The 19,221-nt window shown below is 44.1% G+C and overlaps 1 protein-coding gene across 1 annotated transcript in view; it reads right to left on the bottom strand.

Moving 5' to 3' along the window:
- PNPLA8 (patatin like domain 8, phospholipase A2) overlaps positions 1-19,000 on the bottom strand; it is a 60,208-nt gene extending 41,208 nt beyond the window's left edge. The window contains exons 1-6 of the mRNA XM_006122501.2: positions 18,776-19,000; positions 14,930-16,141; positions 14,439-14,588; positions 6,531-6,682; positions 6,009-6,103; positions 1,432-1,603 (exon numbers count right to left, since the gene is read on the bottom strand). Coding sequence (XP_006122563.2) covers positions 1,432-1,603; positions 6,009-6,103; positions 6,531-6,682; positions 14,439-14,588; positions 14,930-16,051 — 1,691 coding nt within the window. The 5' untranslated portion in view covers positions 16,052-16,141; positions 18,776-19,000. The remainder of the gene's footprint in view (positions 1-1,431; positions 1,604-6,008; positions 6,104-6,530; positions 6,683-14,438; positions 14,589-14,929; positions 16,142-18,775) is intronic.
- Positions 19,001-19,221: the final 221 nt, after the last annotated feature.

Below are 19,221 nucleotides of genomic sequence, written 5' to 3'. Positions count from 1 at the left end.
GAGCTCCTTTTGGATAGCTGGAACAGGATACCAGAGGAGTTGCTAAGGCCTGAAGTGCTTCCTGAAAGGGGCTGAAGTGTATAACCCAAGGGACCTTAATATTGTCTTTGACTCCTTTAACCCATGGAATTTAGCATCAGTTTGTTCCAAAAAGAGTAAGGATCACTGATGGGCTGGTTCTACACAATTTATTGGACCTCCTGTGGGAGCTAGCAGACTGCACCCTGAAGCTCCTATGCTCCTACTGAGGACAGGGACCAGGTGGCAAAGTCAGCCATGAGTAGCGAAGCTTGCATTGAGATCCTCATCACCAACTTCCCCTCTTTCACTAGTGAGAGGAACTCCTGCCTAGCATCTTCTGGGAGCAGATCTTTAAAATTTCAGCATAGAGTCCCATAAATTAAAGTCATACCTGCCCAAAAGTGCATGCTGGTTTGTAATACTGTAGCCCCACAGTAGAATAAGCTTTTCTATCAAACAGGTTGCACCCTGATCTCCCTGCCTTTCCCTCTCATTGGCAGCAGATACCACCATGACAGATACCCCGAGATGGTAAAAGAACCCCAAAACTATTTATTTATAATACATGAGAACATAGTTGAAGGAAACAACTTCAAATGCAAGAATAGTTCCAGTGACCATCATAAGCAGTAAGAAGGAACTTAGAGGGCTCAGAGTCACCTTGCTCTATATACCAATGCCAGCAGTACATGGCAGCATAAAGTACTCAAGCCACCCCAATGGGTACCACTGGAAACTTCTGGCAACTGTGCATGCACGTTAAGAGTAAAACGCACATGTGCAACCACTCAAGTTTTTATTTATATCTTTCTACGCAAGATATGCCACCATGCATAAAGCTTTTGCAATGCTCTTACCCCAACCCAAGGTAGATCAAGTCACTCCACTCACTAAACCTGAAAATACACGAGTTGGACCACTAAAGCCACAGACATTCATAAGCTGGTGAGAGACTGGAGCTGCTGTAATACTGTACCACTGAAAAAAATGCATCTTAAGCCAATTAAAGGCCAACCCTGAAGAACTAGACAATGTATTTTTCACTCCAGGTAAGGCTGGAGAAGTTATTGTAAAATATGCTTGCTCCATGTTTTTATATCTTTAAAATGCTAAATGTGAAATTAAACCAACACTTATTTTCAAAGGTTACATTATGTTGCCATTCTTTTGCCTGATACTGAAACAATGCAGATGTAATTTTCTACTAACATACATGACCTTCAATATTGCGCTGCTTACAAAGCAACTGTCAAGAAGAGATACTTCCCAGAAGAGCACAATGCGGCAAATTCACCATTATACTACTGAGGATGGATAGCAAGTTGCTTCTACTTTATGCACAGTTGTAAATTTGCAGTCAGTTAACAGACACAGATTTTCAGAACTTATTTAAAGTCACTTTTAACTTACTTGAGCATCTTTTCCCAGATATCACTGTCATAAAATGCATGGTTCCAACCCATTTTCATTGTCCCGACAATGACATTCTGCTTAAACACATCTGATCCTAACTTTTGATACAGCTCCTCACATTCATTCAGGGAAAGATGGAACAACCCCAACATAAATGCTAATATAGCACCTGAAAAAATAAAATCTGAAATGTAACTTAGGAAGATACAATGATGCAGTATTTATTTTATGTAAGCTTCAGAAACCATGATAATTCATATATTACAATATTTTCCTTTAAAATGTATGATCAATTGATATTTATGTCTCATACTTATTTTTGTTCAAAGAATATATTAATTTTTGGAGGGACATAAATGATAAACACAAATTTTCTTATTAGTAATAAAATTATGGAAAGTTGTCAAAGAAACAATAAAATATAGATTATTACTGCAAAAACATACATAAAATATGCATATCAAGTTAAATCCCTTTTTTTATTTCAGAAAGCAAAAAAAAATGTGCAGTCTAAGCTATATGCAACAACCTAAAATAAAATCATGCTGTTTATTTCTTACTTTTTATATACAGATCATCTGACAAACTTATCAATTCAGTAAAGATATTAAATAAAGATGTAAAGATTCTAGGAAAGTTCTGAAAAATAAAAAGCTTAGAGTGCTCTATTATATAGTTATTTGCAATTGATTTATAGTTAGCTATTCATTCATAGTGCCATCTAGTGTGTATCAAAATAGCCTGAGTTAAAACTGCTGAGAAAAAAAGATTCAATGGTATTTGAAGAGTATGCTTGCAGAGTACCACAGAATAGACTTGAGACAATGCTGTCAAGAGCATCATAGTACTTGCTTTAAGGGTAAGGGCCAGCATCTAAGACAACATGGAATTACTGTTCTATTGTGTTAACACAAATACACAGAGGAAGCCATCCTCATCACTAGTAAGAAATGTTACTTGCGCATCTATCTAGAGTCACTTTGCAGCTAGCACAAAAAAAAAAAAAAAAAAAAAAAAAGCATAGATGTACTGAAATGAAGCTGAGCTCTAGTTAGATGCAAAGTTTATACTATAGTAAACCAGATGATAGTTCAAATCTGGTGAAGACCTGTTTTGGACAGACAAACATGCAGGAAGTGTAAAGCGACTGGGGATGTCAACGTGTAGACGACGTGTAGACGACTACACAATTAATCAATAAGCCTGGGCTTATCAGTTAATCCTGTCAACTACACACATTTCCTCCCTACCTCCGACCCAGCAGCCTCTGTATCAGAGGCAACAGAGGAGGGAGGGCAGAGGCGGGAACTGGTGCCCATAGGGAGCCAGCTTTAAGCCGGCTCCCCATAGGAACCGGATCCATCTGCCCCCTCCACCCCCATGCTGATGCCTCTGATGGAGAGGCAGCAGTGCAGAGAGTGAGGGGGACAGGCAGGAGCCAATACACACAGGAAGCCAGCTTTTAAGCCAGTTATCTGTGCCTGTCGGTTCTGCAGGCCCCCCTGGCCCTCCTGCTGTGTCCGACAGAGGCAGGAGGAGCAGACAGGAGCCAGAGCTGGGGGAACAAAGCAAAAATCTGGCTTCCCCTAGCACTGACTCTGCAGGGCCCCTGGCCCTCCTTCCCCGCCCCCCTCCGTGCTGCTGCCTCTATCAGGTCAGGGGAGCAGTCGGGGAAGGGCAAGGGGGGCTGCTGCAAAGCAGTCTCTGTCCACGGGGAGCTTGGACCCTTCATGGCCAAGGGCTGCTTCTGTGGAGGCAGCAGCATGGGGGAGCCAGTCTGCATGGGGAGCTGGTTTTTAAATCGGCTCCCCCCGTGGACCAGCTCCTGCCTGCTACCCTGTACTGCTGCCTCTGATAGAGAGGCAGCAGCACAGAGTGGCAGGGGACTCCCCGGGTGTGGGACCGGAAGCGCACTGGCTGTTGGCTCTGCCCCCAGGGGCTATCAAACAGTTGTGTGCTAAACTAAAATTTGATGTGGTTACAGACTAATCAATTACACATTATCTTATATCCCTAAAAGTGACACTAATGGAGGAAATGCCATCTAAGGAAGAAGATTTTAATTACAATTCAACCAATGCACCCACAAACCTTAGGGTGAGGCAATGTAAAGGGTGGTTTTCCATTTTCTCTCATAAGTACTATCACAGGAGAACAATGGCAACACGATCCATGTGTGGTGCTGGTTGGTGAGGAAACTACTCACTGCTTGCCCCTCCCACAAACACCCAAAAGGCATGACATTAGGGAAGAGGATCTATGTAAGAGTACTGCTTGCAGTTCTGGTGGTATACCAAATCCTTCAGGAAATACAGCACCTGATATTTGCTCCAAAGGAAAGAATGACCTGAACTGTCATAAGTAAATCATCAGAATAAAGTATGTATGAACAGAGAATCATTATTGGAACCAAAGAATCAGAAAGATGTAAGATCTCAAAGCTATGATGGAATGGTACAGATCATTTCATTTCATATAATATTCAGGACCTAAGAAAGTAACAGAAAATGGAATTATCATTATCTTATTCAAGGAGGTATCCAAGTGTGTTTGTCAATATAACCCATCATCAACTGACTCATAATTATAAGCCAATTAATGTTTTACTCGTACAGTTTATACTCCAACCCTTATGACTGGGAATTTAAAAGCAAAAATTGGAACTACATGTTGATGTAAAGAAGTAATGGAAACAATGGCCGGTGTTTACAAAATGGGAGAGGAAGGCTCCAATCATCTGGTCATTACAACCACCATCTTGACACAACATCCTAGACACTGAATGCTCATCTCCCATGTTCTGATATTACTTGGTAGTTTGTCTGGCTCTTCATTATGCTGTCAATTCGGGGCCAGAAGAAGGGAAGTAGTTGTGCTCCTTAAGCTACTCTGCCAACAGCAGCATGTTATTTTCAGGAGCCCCTCTACAATCTCATGTTTTGATTTAGAAAACAGTCTCCAAAGAGTGATTGGAGACAGTAAAGTTAGCAGTAGATTAAGGCGGATTCCAAAGATTATGCTATGACGTCACCCGTATTCAGACATTAATAAATGGCCTTTATTTAAACTTGTGTACTAGATCTGGATGTTCTTTCTCTCTGATAATGATTCAACTGAGTATTTCTTCAAAGAAAGTTAGTCTGCAGTACTTAAATCATGATGCCTGCTAATATATTTTGGGAACAGATAACACTGGAAGAGATACATAGAGCAGGAGAAATGAAGTACTTAATTTTTTAAAATGAACTATACTATTTTGTAACCTAAAGCCAACCCAACCCAACCTGCCACCCACACCCACACCCACCCACACACCTTTTACATCAGCCTTGACAGTTTTACATTGTTACTGGCTTCACATTGATTTTTGAAAAATAAATACCATGGTGATTAAGTAGTCAGTTTTGGCCTTTAAAAATACCTATTATACTAAGATAGTTTTTGGAACCTTCCTTCTTTTTTAGGGGGAAACACCAACCACTCTTTGGAGACTGTTTTCTAAATCAAATCATGAGATTGTAGAGGGGCTCCTGAAAATAACACGCTGCTGTTGGCAGAGTAGCTTAAGGAGCAAAACTACTTCCATTCTCCTGGCCCCAACTTCACTGTACACACCCTTAACCTTGGCTCTCCTGGGACAGCTGCTGCCTAGAGCTGCAAAAATATCAAGCCATGGTAGTAATATGTACACATGGTCATAGTACCTCTAGTGTTGACATGTTTATATATTCATGACAAGCCTTACCACTTCTCTCACAATCATTCAGTTATTGTGCACAATTTAGACTCCTTATACTGTAGTTTTTGTGAGCAAAAAAGTATTCATCTTTATTTTTAAAAATTGTAAGTTCTTTTGTGTATAATGAGTTCAAGATATTTTTAGGGTGTAGTACACTGCACAGAATCAGATAAACAAGCATTGTCCTGTACACCGGGGTGTCCATTTTTAACCACTCAAACCTTAACAAATGTGAACCACATCAAATAAAATTACGTGTCTATTAAACATCTTGGAATGTAATGCCTAAGAGATAGTGAATTTCATTCTACCTCCCCTCCCCCCAACACCCAAGACTAGAAAGTCCCAGGAAATCTCTAAATATTGAGGAAAAGAAGGTGTATGTACACAGCATATTAATATTTTACATCTGTTGTATCTGTTTTTTCTATAAACCATTTGTACTAGTGCTCAAAACCTGCAATAATCCTCTTCAGTATTTATGGGACACAAAATATCCTGATAGGTAGCTGTTAAAGAACACTTTCTTAAAAAGTTAATTCCTCCTATAATTCAACGTCTCAACAAAATTTTATGGTAATAAATGACATTCTCTGTGTTGCCTACATTTCTACATTCTGGCAAAAAATTATAGCCATTTAATCTAGGGCTTAAATTGTGCTGTAAAGTCAAAAGCAATTGTCTCAAAGTCACCTCTATTTGTAAAATGGCTTACATTTATAAAAACAGAGTTGTTTTCCATAGTAAAAATAAGATTTTCAAAAACTAGATTTCTTAACATTTTTACTTGTACTAAGATTATTATATAGAAATCCATAATGTAAATACTAATTACCTGTGCTTACACCGCAAATGTAGTCAAAAAGTTGATGAACAGGCTTCCCAGTAAGTTCTTCTAGTTTACGTAAAGTCTGAAGCGCTACTAAACCCCTGAAACATATTAACGCAAGACCATGGAGAATGGTGGTTTGGTTACATCTTATGTAGAACTAAACGTGTATAGTTTAAATAAGCAACAAGCAAAACAAGACATAATAAGTCTACAAGATTTGACTACAGAGGAAGCAGAATTTTGTAGTTTGACCATTATAATGAGAAGTAATGGGATGCAATTAGAAAGGGAAAGGTACCGTTTAAATCACAATAACTAATGATTTTGGGTGCCTAAGTGAGGAGGAGTTGAAGGAGCCTGATGTGCTGAACATTGGTGAGTTACCTTATTGGATCAACAGAACCACACACATATATAAAGGTAAGTGCTCAATCTTGTTTATAGAATCAGGTCTAGAGGTTAGTATTTGACTGCAATTTTACCTACATTTGTGGTTCACAAACATATAAAGAGTTTCAGTTATACCTTGTTCCTCCTCCATCAATAGTGAGAATTCGAATTCCCCAGCCTTTCACAGGGTCAGTATATCCAATTATAGCCAAAGCTTCCCGAACAGCAGCATGAACAGTTTCATCAATTCCTTGTCTCAGCTGTAGTAAGCATGGAATTATTTTTTCCTATAGTTAAAAACAAAAAAGTTGTATTTAGACTAGGTGTTAATACCCAAACACTTCCAATTTTAATTTACTAGTTTAAAATTAGCTTTAAATTTAATTTTAAATAATATTTTAGTAGATTTACAATCTTGGGCTGGGGAAGGAAAGAAAATACTCAAGACACATGGTGTTGGATTTTAACAATGCAATAATCAAGGGTGAAATAGTTAAAAATGTCTCATTTCCATTACAATTATAGCTACACATATTTTAGAATTGGGGTGTTAATTTTGGTGTTCTAGTCAAATAGCAACATTGGCCTAGATCCAAAAAGGCACTTAAGCATTTTAACACCTGAATTCTAGGTCACCCATTGAAAACCGCAAACCTTGTACCAGATACTTGGGCTCCCTATATAACGTATGGAGAAAGACAGAGAGAAGTGCCTGAAAATGGGATGCACAAAATCCAACATGCTAGGAGAGCATACACCTAAACTAGCCCACAGCAGACACTGAGGAAAGGGGAACATCCTAAGCCCCTGCATCCCCAGAAACTTAGAAGTCTATTGCTGGACTGGAGAAAAGTGCCTATTCATGGATAGTGGGTAGACACCCCGTTTGGGGAGGCTATCCCCTTCTGCATGACACTCCTACACCCCACAGCAGAGCTCTGAGAGTTCCCTCCCCTTCTTCCACCACAGAAGCTCCAGGCCCATTAAAACTCTAAACCTACATATCCCACTCTCTCTCCCCGCCCCCCCCCCCCAAGTGGCCTATCAACTGATCTGCATCCTGGACTGCACAGCCCCTGGCACAACTGAGCCAGCCCAAGTGTGACGGGGTGTGCATACCCCCAACTGAAGCAGGTGCAGTTAAGACCCTGTGGGTGGAGGAAGTCCCGCCCCTTCACCCAGACCGGGAATGCTCCAAATGCTGAGGCAGCATAAAAGGCAGCAACAAAGCCGCTCAGTCTGGGCTGGCCAGCAAAGGGGAAGGTCCTTCAGTCATAGCTCTGGAGCTGCAACTCCCAGCGATGCTAACAGGGGGAACCGAAGTTCCTGTAGACTATCGCCACACAGACCCATTGGAGCCCCAGAAAGAAGCCACTGCTGGAAAGCTGAGAGACCCAGATGCTAAGTGGGACAACGCCTCAGCGGCACCTGTAGGAAATAACCCAGGGAAGATGCAGGAGCGGCCTCTCCCACCCAGGTACACTCGGCATGTTTTGGCTGGATTCCCCGCCGAGGGAGAGGTAGACCGATCTATTGCTCACAGGGCCCTGGCTTGGGACCCGGTGCAGCATGGTGGACCTGGGTCTACTTACCAGGGCGATAGCCGCAACCCTGTAGACTTTGGCTACTAGGCCACACTGACCTGAGACCAGGGCTGTTTACAGACTCTGACCAGTCGACAGTACTGTCCTATGAACAGGGCTACTAAACGACTTGCTGTGCCACCATTAGACAACGGCTATTTGCTGACTCTGGCCACTGGGCCATACTATCCTGCAACCAGGATGGCTTACGGACTAGGTGTTACCTTGAGGGGAATATTTATGGACTCTAAATATCATCAGCGACCCTGCAGCCGAGGAGGTGGCGTCATCACCCCAGAATATTCTCACACCTGTGACAGGGTGTGCATACGCTGCCACACCAAGCAAAAACAGGCCTGAGCAGGCCCCAGCAGCCCAACTCGGCCTGAGCTGTGCCAGCCAATCAACTCGAGCCCTGGGCCAGCTCCAGCTATATCAGGCCACCTAGGGGCTGCATAGTCTTAAGACATACTGGCCAGCAAATGGGAAAGGCAGGTGGTAGTGCACATTCCGCACCTGCCCAGCAGAAGAACGCTAAACTTTTTATATGCATCATGTAGGTTCTGGGATGACTGAGAAGACAGTATGTGCTTCTCAGCTTCACAGGTTCATCAGTAAGCTCTCTGGAGTTCAGGGAGATTACTGATGAATCCAGGAAGCTGAGTAGCACATATTGCCTCTCTCAGTCACACTGGAACTTCCATGGAGCATAAATGAAAACCCATAAACAGCATCCCATGGAAGTGGCCTTTTATATGTTCCCTGACCTACTGTACCTGCATTGCTTAGAATGCACAGTTTGTAAGCCACTTCTTGAAATTCCATACAAAACAGACAGTGAGTCAGGGTAGGAAGTGAAAGAAGACTCCTCTTATAAATTTTTTAATCCAGTGGTTAGGTTCTCATTGCAGAATGTGGGACACCCTGGCTTGGCTCAAAAACTGGATTTGAACAGGGGGTTCTCATCTATCATGGATATTCCGATGTGGCTCTCCCACAATCTTTCTTGTTGAAGATGTTCCACTTTGTACAAGCAATTAAATATGCATTAGGCTAGAGCAGGGGTCACAACCTTTCTGAAGTGGCATGCCAAGATTTAACCCTCTTGCCATGGGCAGTGCTGCTCTCTTGGAGGTGGGAATGGGCTCTCTCCACCGTGTGCCCTGTGGACCACCTGGGTCAATGCAAACCTTTCCATGGACCACTTACTGCTAATGGAAACTTACTGCTAATTACATAATTACGTCCGAGCAATTTTGCTAGTGCTGCAGCTGGGGAGAATGGTTTAATTTAAATTATTAAACAGATTAAGCATTTTAACTCTCTCATGTTAGTTCATCAAGCTTCATTTTAAATAAAGTAAAATATTATATCCTACACACAAGGTTTCAATGTTTTCTTTATTTATGGCAGAGGTGGGGAACCTTTTTTGGGCGGGGCGGTCACTGACCCACAGAAAAATCAGTTGGCGACCACACAAGTGAGAAGCAAAAAACCTCCCAAAACCCTCAATTCTCACTGATGTGGCCCCCAACTAAGACACCTCACTCTTATGGCACTCCAGCCCCCATGGGGTGATGGGAAAGGACAGGGAGGACTGAGATTCAGGGCTTCCCTCAGGCCAGATTTACTTTTCTGGGGTTCCAGAGATAGTGGATTTTGTGGACCCCCTTAGGTTATGGGGTGGGAACAAAAATGAGGGGTTCAATGTGTGGGACAGGGTTGCCAGCAAGTGGGACAGGGATACAGGATCTGGGTGGGAGGTGGAGAGCAGGATGGGATGAAGAGGGCAGGGTCTGGAAGGGAGCTTGGCAGAAGGAAAAGGTGGGAGGTAATGGTACGAGAGGGAGTTTTGCGGTGAGAGAGGGTTGGGGCAGTAAGGCAGAAAGGTGAGAGGGTGAGAATGCAGCCAAATAGCTAGTTGGGGAAGGAGGCAAAGAAGTGGGGAATAAAGGAAAGTGCAGCTTCTTCAAAGTAAAATTGTATCCCCCCTCACATCTTCCCTCTGCTCCAGCCTCACTCCCCTCAGCTCCATGATCCCCCCCAGCCAAATCCTGGGCATCGCCCCATGCCCCTCAGTTCAACCCCTACTACTCCCTCCCATCCTGCCTCTGCATCCTCCTTCACCCCACCTCCTGCCCCCACATCCCAGTGCCCTCAGCGCTCTCACTGGCATGGCAGCAGTACTGGGATTCGCAGCTCTCTGGGAGCAGCGTTGAGGTGAAGAGAGGTGGTGGGGGCAGAGTCTCTTCCCAGCCCAGCCCAGCCCTCTACCTGCAGGCTGTGGCTCCAGGGCAGGAGCAGGCAGAGCCCACGGCTGCTCCAGCCCAGCCAGGCCCAGCATGACACTGGGGAAGGGGCTCCCCATCCCCACACACATGAAGCAATGCAGCATGCCATGTATTCCAACCTCCCAGCCCCGACTCTGCAGAGCAGGCCCAGTCCCACCCCTTCCCGAAGCAGGAAGCAGGCCCAGGGACACAGGCGCTCGCCTCGCCCTCCCTTAGCAGGAAGCCGGAGCTGATGCTCCAGCCTGCAGCTGCACGGCTGAGGCTCCAGCCGCAGCATGGGGGGAAGCGGCGGGAACTCAGTCCCTGAGCTCCAGCCACACGTGCCAGTAAAAACTGGCTCACGTGCCACTTGTGGCATGTGTGTTGGGGGTTGCTGACCCAACACAGAGGGTCAGAATGACTGTAGTTCAGTACTAAGGTACTCATCTTAGAAACAGGAACTCCCTGTTTAAATCCTGCCTCTTCAAGCAGAGGGAGAAAGTGAATCAGGGGTCTCCCACACCCAAACACTGTACTAAGGGTTAAATATGACCATATCAAATTCCCAGCCATAAAAAATGCAGGACAGACTATGAATCTGATTTCTCCCATAATACCTGGCTATTATAAGGGAGGAGCAGGGTTGGGGGTACCCCACCTCAGCTCTAGATGCATGTCCTAACTGAGCTGAAGAAGGACAGGACTTCTTTTTCACCCAGGGCTGGATCAGACTCACCTCCGGGAACTTATGCAGCCTTCAGAGCAGGGTCTGGTAAACTGGGCTCTAAAGGCAGTGCAGCCACAAAGCTATTATAGGGGAGGACCAATGCTGGGGGGACACCTTCCCACCACCTCTGGGAGCTCCTAATGTGAGATGGGCTCTAGCTGCAAGTACAAGCCAGGCTGGGGAAGGATAAGACTTCCTCTTCCTCTGCTGCAGCACCTGTCCCTTCCTCAGTGAAGTAGGGGATGTACCCTGAGGAGGGTCTAACCCAGGTCTAAGAGCCTATGCAGAACAAGAAGTCCTGTCCCTCCCCAGTCCCACAGGATTAGCCTGGCACACAGCGGGACACTCTGGCTGAAGCACCCCCAGTCCTGCCCCTCAATAGCTTTGGGATAAGGTATTAAAAAGGCTTTGGGCTGGTTGTGGGGGGAGAAGGAGGGATAGACCTTGGGGCCTTGGGTTGTCACCCACCCATAAAACCAGCTCTGCCCTCCCAAAAGTGGCAACTCCCTTTACCCTATGGCCATTCCACAATTACTTTGTGACACATTCTCACGATAACCTTCTTTTGGGTTGAGACGTCTATGTTTACAACACCATAAAATGTCAGATGTAAACATCTGAAGCTGTGAAACTGGCTATTTAAAAAATCCTATTACTGTGAAATTGACCAAAAAGGACTGTAAATTTGGTAGGGTCCTAGTTATAAGGGTAGCCCTTCCACACCCTCCCTCCTCCCACACTCGTCCATGCCATTTTGTGTAAAGAGCATTCTGAGTACATGTTCTGGATCAAGTGCCTGCAAACAATAGGCAGGGGAGGACCTGTCTCCTCCTAGTTTGAGAAATATGCTGAGGGTTAGGTGTGAGACAGGCATCTAGAAGCTTGCCTGAAACAACATGTAGCCCCAAGGAGATTACCTGGGGCCCTATCTGCTGGCAGCTCAGGGACAAGCACACTGAGTTCGCCTTGGCTCCCCCTCCCTACCAGGGACAGAGTGTGCCAGGCAATCCAGAGAGAATGAGATGCCCCTCCCAGAGAGCTTAGGAGGGGAAGGAGGGGCCATGTTTTGAAGAGGCTGGAGCCAGCCGGGGCAAGGGGAAGGCTGGTTATGTGGGAGCTAGTAAGACCCAGGCCTGCATGCAGGGTTTCCCCCTGAGAACTAGCCTCTAGGGACCTGAAGGCAGGATCCCTCAGCTGGGTTTTATTTCTCCACGGCTGATTCCCAATTTGTGTAGTCTGCTGGAAGGCTTCCCCAGCAAGGCTGAGTTGGCTCTCCAGCTCCCTGGTGAAACCAGTCACCGCATGGTCAGCTCTGCTCTGTCTGCTGATTCGGGGCTGCTGCCTGCTGTGTGGGTCTGAATGCTGGGATAGATTATAGTTTGAATTTTGGTGCAGTTGTGTAGCCTGCACCTTGAGCCTTGCACCCCTTTGTGGTGAAGGGAAATTCTGGGACCGCAGCAGCCTGATTCCTGCCTGAAGAGGATCCCTGCCGGAAGAGACCAGCCCCTCTGCAGTGACTGAGTCATCTCTGAACCTGAGGCTCATTCATAGAGTGTTTAAGCGCACCATCTTTTAGTTAGTAAGTCAGGGAATTTGTTTGAGGATTTTATAACCTGCTGCATATTAAACCTGTGGAGGGATTTACCACCTTCTCCCACTTTTGAGTCCTTTGGGCTGTACTGGACCAAGTCAGCCCCAATGCTAAACCACTGCAGAGAAGAAATTTGTGGACAGAAGTAATCAAGGGTCCCAATGAAGTACGCATACCAACGGGACACTAACCTTACAGTTGCTGGGCATCGGTGACCCTAAAAATAGTGTTTTACCCTGTTAAGTTATATTTGTCTCCTGTTTAATATAATTATGTTTAATATAGTGTATGTGTTTGTGTTATTTTCTGGGAATCTCCAACTACCTGGCAAATACCCTGGTTTAGAATTTTCCTCCCACGGTGCCCAGGTGACCCTGCCAGGAAGGAGTGAGGGGGGTGGAGGCACCGCCAAATAAATCCATAGGAAAAAATAAAGTAGAGTGGGTGGCGGGATCCAGAAGAAGCCAGACCTATCCATCAAAACCTGTAAGCAGATTGGCTTTAAAGAAGGTAACCAGGTGGAGAGGGGGCGCTACAACAATACGAATGCTCAGGGACAGAAACATAGGTGCTTAGTGAGTTTTAGCCCAGGTCTACGCTACAGGGGAAGGTTGAATTAAGATATACAACTCCAATTATGCTAATCATGTAGCAGGAGTTGACGTACCTTAATTTGAGTTTCTGTGTGGTCTCCACAGCAGGAGGATGATGGGAACAAATGTTCCCATCAGCTTCCTTTACTCCTTACAAGGAGCAGGAGTACTGGTGCCAATGGGCATGCCCTCTGCGTTCAATTTAGTGGATCTTTATTAGACCTGCTAAATCAAACTCTAGAATAGTGAAGACAAGCCCGTAGATACCTACAGGGCTGGAGCAAGCTGAGTAGGAGTTTTGTGCATCATAGTAATGCCTAAATCCCAAATTTAGGCATCTAAGTCCCTTTCTGGAACAGAGCCATTCTACCTAAATTCTTTCTTTTGTTTTGAGCTGATATGTTATTCATAGTCTGTTTTGAACTATAAAGCCAAAAGTTAAGTTGTTTATTAAGACAAAATAAACTGACAAACAAAACAGCCTTCAAATATTTTAGTTGTATGACAGAACAGAAACTTTTCTTCATGCTGAAGTCTATTAGGTTTATTACTACTATTAAGTTTTTTTTAATAGAAGCACACAAAGAACCCCAATAGGACTAGGGATGTAAAAGATTAATTGGTTAACTGGCTAACTGATAAGCATTGCCATAAATGGGTTATGCTTACTAGTTCTGGTTAATGGCAGGTAGGGGCTGCTCCAGCTGCCTGGCTGAAACAGCTCTCTTCTATTATGGGACCCAGCCTGGTCTGCCTCCCTCACCACAGGTTACATGCTGGCTCCATGGGAGCCCGGCTCCCTGTAAGGCTTCATTGCAGGCTCTGCAGCATAAAGCTGAAGTAAGCTTTATACTACAGAGCCCACAGAATGTAACTACTAAGAAGATATTAGTGGTTACATGGTAATCTATTTACACACATTTTTACAACCCTAATTAGGACAGGCGTTCTGTTATGACACTGTACACAAGATTACTTTGACAACTAAAGAATTCCTTAACAGTTAATGTATAGGATAATAAAAGTCCAAAGTTTTCCACAATGCAGACAGTAACTGCAAATCACGATGGCTTATATATTAACCTCTTGGAGGTAATACAGTAGTAATAAAAATAAATGAAGATACTCACATAGAGTAAGTATAAGATACAACAGTTTAAGAAGAAAGAAAAAATGATAGATTTTACATTAATCTATTTTATGATAAAACATCTGTCATTACATAAGTACTTTAATGTGTCTCTATGGTTGATAGGTTAAACATGAAAGTGATTTGTACCTTTATGGCAACTCCTCTGGTTTCTGGAAACTCCAGAAGATGATAAGTTAATTCTTCAATCCTGTTTATAGAGACTCTTCGGTTAGAAGATCTTCGTAAGGCCTGAACTAAAGCTCGTGTTCTGTTATCAATACTCACTCTTGCAATAATCTGAAGATAAACACATATGTATATTAAGAATATGAAACTACTCCAAGAGATAAGCACAAAACTTGAGAAGATCTTTTCAAATTTTTGCTTTCTTAGGTTATTTCAAGAAACGTTTTTTTTTTAAATATTTTTACTGAATGGAGAGGTTCTTCGTTTACCTAAATTAGAAGTGTCTATTATAAATCTAAGTAACAGTCCATCATATAACTCAGTTCAATGTTTCACCTATTCAGCTGAGATTTTAATGTAGCTTTGATATAACATTATAAAAGATAAAAGCATGACTCTGACAACTATAGTAGCTAAAAACCCCAATGTGTTAAAACTAAGCAAAGACTTGCCTTTTCTCTTTGAAGAGACAAACGCTTTTCCTTCCCTTCTTCAGTTTTGATCTCTTTGCTGCCATCCTCTTCATCTTTCAAAGATTCTTCACCTTCTTGTGTTTTATCTTGTGAAGCGGCTTTTGTCTCAGATCTCAACTTGGGGACCAGACCACCAATATAATTGTCCACAAAAGCTTGTACACTGTTACCAGGGTATGAAAGGAAGTTTGAAATGCTCTTCTTAGGGGAAGTTGGAAGAGATGTATTTGTCTTTTCAGCATCTTGAATCTCAGCTGTAGAAATTAAAGCAGATACTGACTTCATCCTATTTTCATTACTCATTATGTCACTTTCTGGTGAATCAAGTTTATCTCCAAGTATGTTCTTAGAGTCTTGTGGAAAAGCATTCCTTTTCTTCTCTTGATCCATAACAGTATTAATGCCAAAATACCAGTTGATATGATTTGCTAAAAAGTTGAAAGTCTCTCCAAAATTTGTACTGAAATAGCTTACATGAAAAAGGTTATTTTTAACATCTACAGAATATTTTAGAGTATCTTGATTAGCACTACTTTTTCTTATCAATGTAGACTCTGTGTTTTCATCTGTATGAACAAAGTCCTTTTCAACTAGGGAATTTTTGTAATTTCCCTGAGCTCCAGCACATGTAGTTTCTTTATCATTTTCTGCGTTTACCTTGAGATTATTTTCCTGAACATTACTTTCAAATGCTTTTCCAAGTATGCCTGAGTTGGGCTTGAATCGAGCTATTCGTGCAACCAGTTCACTGTGAGTGCCTGAAACAGCCTTTGAAACAGATTCTAAAGTGTTCTTAATTCGTGACATATGATTATTCACCTTTGTTAGTCCCTTGGGAGCAGAAGTGCTATGTTTAGAAACTCTATAATATAAAGTGTCACGACTATAAATGTGTTTACTATTCTCCAATGTTTTGCTTTTAGTCCATTTACATTGAGTTTTGCTTGTATGAAAAACTCTAAGAGGAATAGTGTGACTAATCCTCCAATAAAGTTTAGGTCTACACAAGTAGTACAGTTGCTTGTTTCTCTGCTTCCACCAAAGGCTCCTTGTGTTAATCAGAAAGTACAAATATGTATCGAATGGCAAATTAACTGACATTACTTATAAATATTTATGTCTTTTATATGTTGCTTCTTTACTTCTCTCCAGAAATCTTATCTCAAAAGGAGTCATATTTCATGATATTACCTGAAATGGAAAAACATTAGTAAGTTAAAATAAAAATTAGCAGTAGTTTACAAATAAATACAATTTAGTTTCCTTTCTATTTAAATAGGAAACAAACATATTCAAAAGAGAGAAGTTCTTAGGATTACAATACTGCTCAGAGTATTTGGTAATGGCATACAGAACCTTCACAATATGCCAACATTTTTATGGATGACATAGAACAATGTTTCCTCAGCTCCTGTCCCCTGAGATTCCTTTTCTACTTATGCTACATTAATGACATCATCATATGGACCCACACGAAGGAGACCCTTAGACCACGGGGATTTCATCTATTTCCATCCCACTATCAATATCAGCCTGGACCAGTCCACATAAAAGATCCACTTCCTTGACACTACAGTACAAATAAATGATAGTCACATAAATGACACCCTATACCGGAAACTTATTCGTCGCTATTCTTACCTATAGCTTCCGTCCAGGACACATCACACAATATGTTGTCTACAGCCAGTCCATAAGGGTACATCTACACTAGCTCATTAGTTCGAGCTAGGTAGGGTAATTAGGGCAAGCAGAGTTGCAAATGAAGCCCGGGATTTAAATATCCCGGGCTTCATTTGCAAGTTCCCGGGCACCGCCATTTTTAAATCCCCCTTAGTCCAAACTCCGTGCCCACGGCTACACACGGCACGGAGTAGGTAGTTTGAATTAAAGAATGAGGAGTAACGGTAGTTCGAATTAGGATCTTTAAATCAAACTACCTACTCTGTGCCGCGTGTAGCTGCGGGCATGGAGTTCGGACTAAGGGGGATTTAAAAATGGCGGCGCTCGGAAACATGCAAATGAAGCCCAGGATATTTAAATCCCGGGCTTCATTTGCAACTCCGCTTGCCCTAATTACCCTACCTAGCTTGAACTAACGAGCTAGTGTAGACGTACCCTGATATACAACTGCATCTGCTCCAATCTCTCAGACAGAGAAAAACACCTAGAAGATCTTTATCAAGCATTCTTAAAACTTAAAATACTCACCTAGGGAAGTGAGGAAATAGATTGACAGAGCCAGAAAAGTACCCAGAAATCAAGTACTTCAAGACAGGCCCATCAACGCCACTGGTTATCATCTACAGCCCCCAGCTTAAGCCCCTCCAGTGCCTCAATGACAATCTATAACCTATCCTAGAAAATGATCCCTTTCTCTCACTGATCTTGGGAGACAGGCCAAACCTCGCCTACAGAGAACCTTAAGCAAATACATACCAGCAGTCACACACCACACCACAGATACACTCACCCAGGAATCTACCCGTGCAACAAACCCCTTTGCTAACTCTGTCCACATATCTATAAAAGTAACATCATCACAGCACTTAACCACACAAACTGCAACATGGGGGACTATTAAAAGTGCACCTCCTCTAGTGTGATATATGCCATCAAGTGCCAACAATGCCCCCCTGCCATGTATTCTTACCAAACTGGACAGTCTCTGTGACAAAGGATAAAAGGACACAAATCAGACATCAGGAATGGTAACACATAAATCTGTAGGTGACTATTTCAACCACCCTGGCCATTCAATAATGGATTTAAAAGTAGTCATTCTTCTACAAAGGAATTTTATCACCCAATTACAGGAGGAGACTGCTGAACTGAAATTCATTTACAAGTTCCACATTATCAACTTGGGCTTGAATAAAGATCTTAACTCGTTAATGCACTGCAAAGACAATTCCTCTGCCTTTGATTTTCACATTTAAAAATAAAAAGCTATGAATGGAACACATCCAGCCTGATCCAATTAGCTTCTTTAACACTGGTTCTACAATGGACAGGTAACTGCTTTTGCTGCTATATGTAGCCTGGATTCTGTAATTTTCACTCCAACTCATCTGATGAAGCTGGCTTTTCCCATGAAAACTAATGGTACAAAATATCTGTTAATCTTTAAGGCTCACTGGACTGCTCTTTGCTTCCCACTTTAGAGTATTAGTTGAAATGTACACCAAGCCAATAAGTAGCAATCAAAGGAATTAAAATATTTGGTTGCCTATGGGAAATCAGAAGTTATTCTCCATAAAATGTCTAATAGGCAGATGAACCAAGGATAACCAAGGATAACATGAAAATATCATCTGTAAAAACGATTTTGCCAGTCAATGTGTTGTATCTGTTCTTTGAACTAATAGTTAATTTTATACGTTGTGGCTGCAAATCCAGCACATTCCAGCAATAAAAGCAATATCTCGAACACTTTTCATGCAGACTCTTAGGGAGAGAGCACACTCCGGTATGCACGTGCAGCGTGAGAGCACGCCAGAAACACACCCGCAGCGTGATACATCGGGTGAGGGGGGCACACCCAGCAATAGGCCCGCGGTGTGACACGAGGGGGAGGACACGCCCAGGGATCTACGTGCAGCGTGACACACAGGGCGGGGGAGGGGCGAGCACACCTAGGGGCACGCGTGAAACGTGACACGCGGGGGGCGGGGCACACCCGGACTAACATACCCAGCACGACACGCGGGGGGCGGGGGACACCCCGAGACGCGCTTGGCTCAGACCCGCTTCTTCGCTCTCCCGCCCACCCCGGCGCCCGAGGGCCGCTCAGGCCTGCGCCCGGCGGGGCCCGCTGACACTTACCAAAGGGGCGGGGGGCGGCAGCCCCCGGCTGGAGCGAGGTGGCACCTGCAGGCCGATGGCCCCGCCCCCCAGCAAGGCCCTGAGGCAGCGCCGGGACCTGCCGCTGCCCCTCCCATACAGGGGCAGCGCCGGGGCCGTCCCTTGTCGCGCCTGGCGCGCGGCGGGTCCCTCACAGCGGCGGGGCAAGGGGGGCAGGCGGCGGGGCCTGGAGACCGGCTCAAAACAACAACAAAGCGACGGGCAGGAAGCGGAGCGCGCCGACGCGCATGCGCCAGACGACGCACGCCGGAACCGGCCGAGCCAAGGGCGGGGCCCGCGCGGCGCTGTCCGCTGGGTGGGTTCTGTCGCCGCAGGGCCGCGCTTAGTCCCCGCCGCCCAGCCCTGCGGGTGGGTGAGCCACCTCCGCGCCGGGCCCGCCTCACCGTTCCCTCCGCCGCCGCGGGGAG

The sequence above is a fragment of the Pelodiscus sinensis genome, chromosome 1 (genome assembly GCF_049634645.1).
Source record: "Pelodiscus sinensis isolate JC-2024 chromosome 1, ASM4963464v1, whole genome shotgun sequence".
NCBI lineage: Eukaryota > Metazoa > Chordata > Testudines > Trionychidae > Pelodiscus > Pelodiscus sinensis.
This window is presented reverse-complemented; position numbering and strand designations above follow the sequence as displayed.